This window comes from Asparagus officinalis, chromosome 5 (assembly GCF_001876935.1).
Source record: "Asparagus officinalis chromosome 5, Aspof.V1, whole genome shotgun sequence".
NCBI lineage: Eukaryota > Viridiplantae > Streptophyta > Magnoliopsida > Asparagales > Asparagaceae > Asparagus > Asparagus officinalis.
Genome location: NC_033798.1, coordinates 101,640,136 through 101,650,224, shown reverse-complemented (window position 1 = coordinate 101,650,224; position 10,089 = coordinate 101,640,136). Strand labels below are relative to the sequence as shown.

The 10,089-nt window shown below is 41.8% G+C and overlaps 1 protein-coding gene and 1 long non-coding RNA gene across 2 annotated transcripts in view; one reads left to right on the top strand and one right to left on the bottom strand.

Annotated features, from left to right (window-relative positions):
* LOC109840409 overlaps window positions 1–9,437 on the top strand; it is a 17,349-nt gene extending 7,912 nt beyond the window's left edge. Inside the window, exon 4 of the long non-coding RNA XR_002246918.1 lies at window positions 9,293–9,437. This is a non-coding gene — a long non-coding RNA (uncharacterized LOC109840409). The remainder of the gene's footprint in view (window positions 1–9,292) is intronic.
* The window catches only part of LOC109842267 (probable xyloglucan endotransglucosylase/hydrolase protein 23), a 2,066-nt gene continuing 1,697 nt past the window's right edge, over window positions 9,721–10,089 (bottom strand). The window contains exon 4 of the mRNA XM_020411164.1: window positions 9,721–10,086. Coding sequence (XP_020266753.1) covers window positions 9,826–10,086 — 261 coding nt within the window. The 3' untranslated portion in view covers window positions 9,721–9,825. The remainder of the gene's footprint in view (window positions 10,087–10,089) is intronic.

Here is a 10,089-nt window from a genome sequence, read left to right as displayed (position 1 = left end):
ATGAACCACATCTTCAAAATTGAGTTTCTTTTCTATATTGAGTAGGAATTCCTATCGAGTGATTATTCTACTAGAGTCCAGTACCATTGTCCAATTGTTTTTCAAGGAGAATGGAATACATGAGCCACTTTATTTAGAGTGATGCACAGTTGGATGAAGGGTAGCCTTTTTTATTAAAGCCGTTGTGCGATATTGTAATTTGACTTCATAAGTCAGAAACTGTCATGCCGTGGCCCCACAAGCCTGTTCGGACGATGTAACCCGTAGGATTGACTGAGTGCAACACATGGTTTGGCTCACTCAATCGCTAAAATTAACTAGTTAATGTTGTACTTGACTCCTTGAATTACATTATAAACCATTCAATCACTCAATTAATATCCGATGTGGGACTAAATCTTAGGGTATCACAATTAACTCACCCTAATTATGCGACGTCTTTGTCACGGTATGACAATTGACCATCCCAATATATCCACAATCAACTCACCCTAATTATGCGACGTCTTAGGGGTATCACAATTAACTCACCCTAATTATGTGATGTAGAGGTGACTCCTACAGCTTCTAGAGGTGGTTTTCACTGCACTCGCACAGTGTAGCACTTAGTCTCACATAGCACTTAGCTTCACATTTCTGACAAATTAACTGCTCTAATACCATTTGAGACGCTCCGAGCCTGCGAGCCCAGTGGCCCGATGTAAGCTGTGGAACCCACTAAGTGTAGCACGTTTGGCTCAAACCATTGCAAAAATTGACTAGCCAATGTTGCACTTGACTTCTTGGACTTCATAACTCAACCAATCACTCAGGCAATATCCAATGTCGGACTAAATCTTTGGATATCACAATCACCCCACCTTAAATATGAGACGTCCTCATCACATTATGACAATGATCCATCCCCAACTAAGTTGCATGGAAACAAGTACAGGTATGGGCACGGTTGCGAGCACAAATACGAGACACGGTAAATTTGTGAAATGTAGGGTATGAGGACACGACTACTCTTATATATCGAAATTAGTAATTTACATGAGATCATTATTATTTTCAATTCATGTGCTATTTGAATTTAATTTTTGTGGAAGTCTCTCTAACCATTATATCAAAAGTCTGAAGTTATGTTAAAGCTTAAGGGTTATAGTTTTATATTCTAACAATTTCCTATTATATTTTAAACTTTATTTTATTATGTTGATTATAATAAATTGGAAACTGCTTGTTTTTAACACTCAAAACACTCCTTTAAATCATAGCTTTTAACTTGGATACAGGCTAAAACAATTGGATCCATGTCTAACAGGTTTCAAAAAATGGACATGAAGTGTAAAATATACGTCCAAGAAGTGTATGACAATTATTTTAAATTTTAAATTGAAACATATATCGTATAATTTAGCACATGTCTGAGTCCATGTATGCATACATCTAAGGAGTGTCCATGAATAAGTGTCGCATACATGTCGAGTAAGGGTATGACTTCATGATAGAAGGACGTGGGTAACATATATCCCCAATAATAGTCCCATATCGAGTAATGATAGAGGCATTGAGTGGTTTAAATGTGTGCTCTTAGATTCAAGTTGTAATAATTGCTAGCAATATTTGGCAGTTGAACAAGCCAAAAAATATATTGCACTTAGTGGGTCCTGGGCTTATATTACACCAACGGGCTCGTGGGCCCGGGATGTGATAGAGACAATAATTAAGACTGGTTACTCAAAAAAAAAGACAATAATTAAGACTGAAATCAATAAAACTCCATTCTCTTAGTTTCACCAAACATAATTGAAGATAAATGGAATATAATTGAAGAACTGAAACCCTTGATTTATTACTGAGATAACATGGGCTTATATAGGCCCCTACACTCACAACTTACATATAACCCCCTACTTATTACTAATATGTCAACACTCCTCCTCAAGATGGGCGAAAGATATCCACTAAGCTCATCTTGTCACATCCTTTAATCATATCTACTGAACTAAGTCTCTTAGTCAGACAATCAGCTGCCTGGTCCTTAGTTAGAACATGACTTAACTCTAGTAGTCCACTGTCCAACTTCTCTTTGATGAAGAACCTATCGATCTCGATGTGTTTGGTTCTATCATGCTGTACTGGGTTGTTGGCGATACTGATGGCTGACTTGTTATCACACCACAACTTCATCTTGGCTCCTTGATCCAGCTTCAGTTCCACCAACATATTCTTCAGCCACAACAACTCCGCAACTCCCAAGGCTATAGCTCTATACTCTACCTCAGCTGTCGATCTCGCCACCACTGACTGCTTCTTGCTCTTCCACGAGATCAAGTTGCCTTCTATAAATATACAGTATCCTGAGGTGGATCTCCTATCATCAGCACAGCTAGCCCAATCAGAGTCACAGTAACCCTCAATGCTCGCGTGTTCATTTTTCCTGAATATCAGTCCTTTTCCCGGGGCACTCTTCAAATACCTCAGAATCTGGTACACTGCGTCCATATGACCCTTCCTCGGATCATGCATGTAGCGACTCACCACGCTTATTGCAAAAGAGATATCAGGACGTGTGTGACTCAAATAGATCAACCTTCCCACCAGCCTCTGGTATCTGTCACGATCAACTGGTTCTCCAGCCTCAGCACCTAGCTTGAACTTCTGGTCGATCGGTGTAGTTGCAGGTTTGCACCCTAATATCCCTGTCTCTTTGAGAAGATCCAGTGCATACTTTCTTTGGGATAGGACAATCCCCTCCGCTCCTCAAGCTATCTCTATTCCAAGAAAGTATCGAAGCAAGCCAAGATCTTTCACCTCGAATTCCTTACCCAGTCTCATTTTGAGTTGGGCAATCTCCTTCTCATCATCCCCTGTAATAATCATATCATCCACATATATCGCAAGTATGGTAATGTGGCCTCCACTCCGTCGAAAGAACACGGTATGGTCGGCGTTGATCTGCTGGTACACCATACCAATCATAGCCCTTCTGAATCTGTCAAACCAAGCACGAGGAGACTGTTTTAGCCCATAGAGAGACTTCTTCAATCTGCAGACCTTGCCCACTGTCTGATTTGTATCGAATCTTGGTGGGATCTACATGTATACCTTCTCCACTAGATCTCCATGAAGAAATACATTCTTCACATCTAGTTGGTATAGCTTCCATGCACCATTTACTGCCAGAGAGATTAAGGTCCGAACAGTGCTCATCTTCGTCACTGGTGTAAAAGTCTCATCATAATCGATGTCATATGTCTGACTATACCCTTTTGCCACCAGACGAGCCTTGTAGCGCTCAACTTGTCCATCTGGATTCTGTTTCATAGTGAAGACCCACTTGCATCTAACTGTTCTCTTCTCTTCTGGTAGTTTTACTAGCTCCCAAGTACGGTTCTTCTTAAGGGCTCCTAGCTCCTCGTGCGTAACCGCTTTTCACTTTGGATCCTTCTTAGCAACCTGTGTTAGGTACAGTAATAGAGTCCAATGATGCAATGAATGCTCCATATGCAGGGTGAATATTAGAATATGATACAAACTGGGTAAGATCCCAACCATATCTATCGGGAGGATTTCCCGCATTGCTGCAAGTAGTCCTCCGTACTGACATTGGTGTGGGAAGAGTAAGGAGAGGAATGATATCACCTTGGGAGGAATCTGATGGTGGTGTAGGTGTCTCAAGAGTCAGGGCAGGCGTTGGCAAGGGACTTGGCACTAGTGGCACTGTAGGTACTGTTTCCGTAATTTGCTTCCCCTTCCTACTATAGGTAAGTAGCTCCCCCTGATTCGTGGGCCTAACACCTCTTGTCTCCTTATCCTCTTCTTCTTAATTTTCCTGCTTCTCCTCAACCAATTCTCCCTCCCAAGGAATCGTTAGAGAAATCGATTTCTTCATATTATTCTCTACATTATTCACATGCCTCTCACCATTCTCCCCCTCTCGTCTCATACTTCCAGTATTGGGCGAGTCACCAACGGATGAGGGTACCTTCTCGGTGTAATATGACTCGAATTCTCGAAAGTACACATCCATGCTCACAAACAGCCTTTTCTCCACCGGGCTCCAGCAAACATATCCCTTTTGAGTAGCAGAATATCCCACAAAAATACACTTCACCATTCTAGGGGTAAGCTTCCCGACGGATGGTCTGTTATCCTTTACAAAGCACACACAGCCAAATACCTTTAGTGAAAGAATCCCACCATTATCTCCTTTCAACGTCTCACACAGAGACTTCTAATTCAGCACTCTCTAGGGCATTCTGTTAATCAGCGTCGCTGCAGTCAACACTGCTTGCCCCCACAATATTTCTGGGACATTCATGGAGATCATCATACTTCTAGTAACCTCTAAAAGATGTATGTTCTTCCTTTTCGCTACCCCATTCTGAGCTGGTGTGTATAAACATGTAGTTTGGTGTTGTATTCCCTGAGCTGACAAGTATTCCCCAAGCGCTCTGTTGGTGTACTCTGTCCTATTATCAGATCTCAATACCTTCACCACTGCTCCATATTGAGTCTGAACATACCTATGAAAGTTTTGAAAGCAACCAAACACTTCACTCTTATTTTTTATCAGGTATAACCAAATAACGCGAGAGAAGCAATCAATGAAGGTAACAAAATACTTGTATCCATTCATAGAACTTGTAGAACAAGGCCCTCAAACATCTGAATGTATCAGATCAAATGCATGAGAACTCCTATGATCAGAACTAACATAAGAGCTTCTAGTAAGCTTTCCCAACTTATATGCATCACACACAAGTTTTTCTTTATTTACTTTCTCAAATAAAGATGGATACAACCTACTTAAAACACCGAAAGAAGAGTATCCCAAGTGCTGGTGATGAAGCATCAACACACTCTCGACACTCATCTCAGATCCTACTCCTGCTCTCTCTACCATTGACACCAAAGCTGAGTCCAACCCCTCATGATCGAAGTACCACAGTCCATTACTCCACGTGTCAGTCCCAAGTCTTCGTCCTGTCCCTTTCTCCTGGAAGATCACCTTGGGAATGTCAAAAGAAACGATACATTTTAGTTAGAGGATAATAACACTAATGGACAAAAGATTTACTGGAAAGGAAGGAGCATGCAAAACATTAGACAAAGTTATAGAACATGTACAATTAATAGTACCCTTACCAACCACAGGCTGAAATGTATCATCAGCTGTTTAGATGCTATCTGCTGATGCTAGGTGAGTGTATGATGAGAACTCACTAGCATTACCCGTCACATGTCGAGACGCACCGGAGTCGACAATCCATTCTGATGGTCTCTTGAGAGTCATAGAAGCAAGAGCATGTATGTCATCAGTGCCTTTGGTCGGATGAGCATAAGTAGCAAAGTTGCCTTTGGCGAAGAACGAAGTGGATGCCTCCTCGGTTCCACTCCTCCTGTCTCCATCTCCTGCTACTCTCTGCTTCCTCCGAAGTATCTCCAGGAGCGCATGATCCTCCTCGATAAAGACCACCTCAGCTGCTGCTTCTTCCTCTGCCACCATCAGATTCGCCTGATTGCTTGCTTCTCTTTCACCTCGTCGACCCCCACGGTCATGACCACGACCTCTGAACTGTCCACGTCCACCCGAATCTCTATCCTTAGGTGGCTTGGTACAATCATGCCTTAAATGACCCACTTCACCGCAGTTGTAGCACTGCCGAGTCTCCCCCTTGGGTCCAATATTGCCAGAATTGGAGGCTGCCAATGCTGACTTTACCACAGGAAGTCCACATGTTCCTGCCTGCAGCCTAATACGAGTCTCCTCCTGGATCATGGTCGAGACTGTCTCCTCAAGTGTGGGAATCTTCGGCTGAACTAGTAGCAATGCAATCCTCTGAGCAAACTCTGATGTCAGCCCCTTGAGAAACACCATAGTCCTCTCCTGTAGAAAGGCCTCTCTCTCTTTACACTCCGGGTCATTGCAGCTCGTCCGAGGTGAGAAGTGATCATAATCTAGCCACAGGCGCTCCAGCTCTGTAGCATATTCCTGTACAGTCCTCTCTCCCTGGACTGTGACGTCGATCTCTCCCTTTATCTGGAACACCCTCAGGTTATTCCCTACTCCATCATAGGTCCTCCTCAACTTCTCCCAGACGTCCTTCACCTTCTCAATGTCATCCACTGTGACGGCGATCGACTGGACCAATGAGTTGAGAAGCCAGATGTACACCAACATATGAGTGGATTTCCACTTATCTCTTCCCTCCGAGCCCTGTCTTCTCTCCTGTTAAGTAACCCTCCAGGTTTCTCCCTGCAAGGGTGTATCTCACCCGCCGTGACCAGCTCAGGTAAGTACCTGGTCCATCAAGCTTCAGATCGATGGTCGGAAGCTCCAACTTCTTCGATGGTCTTGTCGCGCTCTCATCAGCCGATAACTTCATCAACTTCATCAAAGTTGACACCTCCGCGGGGTTCAACTCCTTGATGATCTCTTCCATCGACCAGGCTTCCGATCCAACACCTGTACACCTTTTCTTCAAACCCTTGTTGTGCGTAGTGAAAAATTCCGGCAGCATTTCTGCTGCACAACAAGAGTAAGATCTCAACAAAATTCTCGTTTCTTAGAGGAAATAAGAATCGAAAGTGATATATCTCATCTCCATGAGATATACACTCTTCCTCTCATCAGTTCTGGGACTGAAATGTCAAGGGAATTCATGTCAAACTCTAGGTTCGACAGGGTGCAGCAGGGGTTTCGAGGTGGCAGCGGCTTTGCGGGAAGAGGGGGGGTGCTGGGCAGCAGGGAAAGGCAGCAGGGGTTCGGGTGCAGCGAGGGCGTGGATGGGCAGCGAGGATTCAGGTGCAGCGAGGTTTGGGTGCAGCGGGGTTCGGGATTCGGGATTTGGGTGGGTGCAGTGGTGTTCGGGATTCGGGATGCCAGCGGCGGTGTTGAAGTGCAACGCGACGGTGCGGTGCAGCGGAGGCGGGTGCAGCCGGGATGGCGTGCTCCTTCGGGTGCAGCGAGCTGCAGAGGTGGGTTGCCAGCGGAAAGGCGCAGCCCCAGCCAGAAAGGGCAGGCGGTGTTGATGGCGCGGGACTTCAACTGAGAGGGCTCGGGTCCCGTGTCGCAAGGATGCGAGGAGACGAAGATGCTGCTGTAGCGCCGTGGTGATGACTAGGACGACGACTAGGGTTTGGCGGCTAGGGTTTTTGGCGGCTCTGATACCATGAAGAATTGAAACACTTGATTTATTACTGAGATAACATGGGCTTATATAGGCCCCTACACTCACAACTTACATATAACCCCCTACTTATTACTAATATGTTAACAATAATGAAATTCTAAAAGATCATAGACCACTATATTCGACTGATTCTAGAAACAATGTAAATGCAAAAATTGATGCCTTATCTGAAGAATTACCTAATTTGGTTCCTTTAAAGAAAAACTAGCATTGATAAATGTATTTAATCTACTATTAAGATTTATCATAAAGTATGTCAAGCCAACAATCAAATTTACGAATTACTAAATTGTACTATTGGGATCGGATCCTAACCCTTAGGTGGAGGATATAGCATTCAACCACTTTACCTGCTGCCTCAGCTTCAGGATCAGGGTGACCCATCTGGTTACAACCCTGACTTATTCGAGTTGTCCATTCGTGTATTTCCACGTCCCTTTATAGGTATTAGAAAACCAGAGATACCTCACCCAGATTTGGTCACCAGATTTGGCATATAAATGCGTTGTTGTTCTTATTGACAAAATAGGTAAGAGGGTTGTCACGAAATCATTAGCATGCAAGTTTGTGTTTGGTTCGGATGAATGTTTATGAGCAAGGATCACCTTCAGGTGAGCATTCTTGAACTTCTATTCTTTTAAGTTTCTTAAAGATTTGCACATTAAACTTTCCATAAGGCCTGGTATAATGCATGAATATAGACAGGTGGTATATATATAGTGTGTGAACTTATATAAATTGTTTACCTGCATATGTCCCTACGTACTATTTTATAGGGCTTAAAAATCATGATTTTCTCCTCCAAGAGGATATAAATGCATTTTTTTTATTTGCAAAGCAGGTAAGAGAGGGTTATCACCACACAACTCATTTATATTAGAAAATTGTTTAGATTAACATGCATAGATGTGTGTACTTACGTAGATATTAGTGTCATTAAGAGCCAGTAGATAACAAATCCATAGAATTCATTTTACCAATAATTTATAGTTAAATCACATGTCCTGTTTATTTGTCACTAGATGAATAACGTAATAGCACAGTAATATAGATAAATTATAGGATGTTAAGGCTTCTCTTTAAATATAGAAAAAAACCTTGTTTATTAGATTCTGATTACATTAACATGTAATTTAGGTGGAGCTTGAGATAAGCGGCCTTGCTAAGAAGATCAGAGATCATTTACATTCACCTTAATCACTCGTAAAAGTTAATATTCACCAGTTGATGACAATAAAATAATAAAAGAAGTTGATGTTTTGAGCAAACCATTTTTTCTTTAACATTATTCACAATATAAAAATATCTACATAGATTCTTAAATCTCTGATGCCATCTAGAGGTAAAATTTGTATCAACCTTCTCATACTAATTTACAATGTCACTATATGGTATATACTGAGGCACATTAATGCACAGCACATGGGCGTGGCATGCATGCATGTATCGTATGTGTGTATGTGTAGTATGTGTGTAGGAATGCAGGCACATATACACATGCATGACATACCATGCACATGTAACATGTGTGCACAAGTACATGCATGAACGTTGCTGTAATGCACAATACATTTGTGACCACATGACATGAATTTCCTCCTTTTCATGAAATATGTTTCTTGCATAAGCATACAGGTGGTGTTTAAGAGTTAAAACAGCATACCTGTACATGGGAAGGAAGTGTTTACTTATTAAAAAAATGGATGTAATAAGAATTTATCTCTCTTTTGGATTCAACTTTAAAGGAATATCTCTCTTTTTAGCTTTTAAATAGTGCTAATGCTACTCATGAGGATCATGATCAAATTATTGGTTATGATCGGGCCAAAAGAAGGTTAAACTACATCTCGTACTTGGATTAGTAGACATTTTTGTTCCACATGTACATTATGGCTTCTCTGGCATCTAAAAGGATGGATCAAATAATGATCCACTAATATGGTGGCTGGCTGGTATCTGTTTTGTCATTTCAACTAGTTTTTACTTTTTAGTTGGTTACTGCTCGTTCGTGAAATTGATGCCAGTATTGATGTTCTCAGTGCGCTTGTTCCTGCTTTTCCTTTGTTGCATCCTCATCTAATGGTTTCAGCTTCTCGATCGCCTGACAGCTAGAATTCGATTCAGCAAGGGGTTCATGCATGCCTAGTTAGGATGTTATGTCTTCTTGTTGGTTGCGATAAGGCCTTTTTTAGTTGGTTGCTTTGACAAGAAGTTGGTGATTTTGGTGCTGGGTTAGATGATCATTCCTCGAGATGCTTGGTATAGTCAAGTATGCCATTCGTTCAAGCTATTTTGTTAATTTTCCCAAATATGCCATTCGTTCAAGCTATTTTGTTAATTTTCAACAACTTATTAGCATTAAAAATAAGAAGATAGGTTACATTTTTCATATTCTAGCTTTTGTAGAGGTACTTTCGTGAATTTAGAATTGAAGGGGGAGAATTTAGTATTAGCGGATAATACAGTAGGTGCCCAAAGAAAGTTAACCGTAGCCTAGTCATGACCATATACATTCTTGTAGTGGCACTGAACACAGTGGGACTAGAAAGTTGGCTCATATATTATTATATCATGAAAAATAATAAAAGAATAAACTAATTTGCTATACATATTTTCTCGGCAACACTATTAAATTTTCATTTTAAGCGACTGAGCACTCTGGTGGCAGGCCTTGAGGAAACCTCTTCTTGTCAGTGCAGTAATTGTAGATCATGTAATTCTCCTGTACCCATCTCATCCTCTCTCGTCTTGTTGAATCCAGCTCTTCATTCAACCAGGCATTGGTTGCTGAAGCACTTGCAGGTTTTGTTGAAGAACAAGTGGAGGTACCAGAGGACCAAACACATGCATTGGCATTGAAATTTCTGTACGATGCTGTGAATGGAGCTTTCGTCCAATCGGTCTT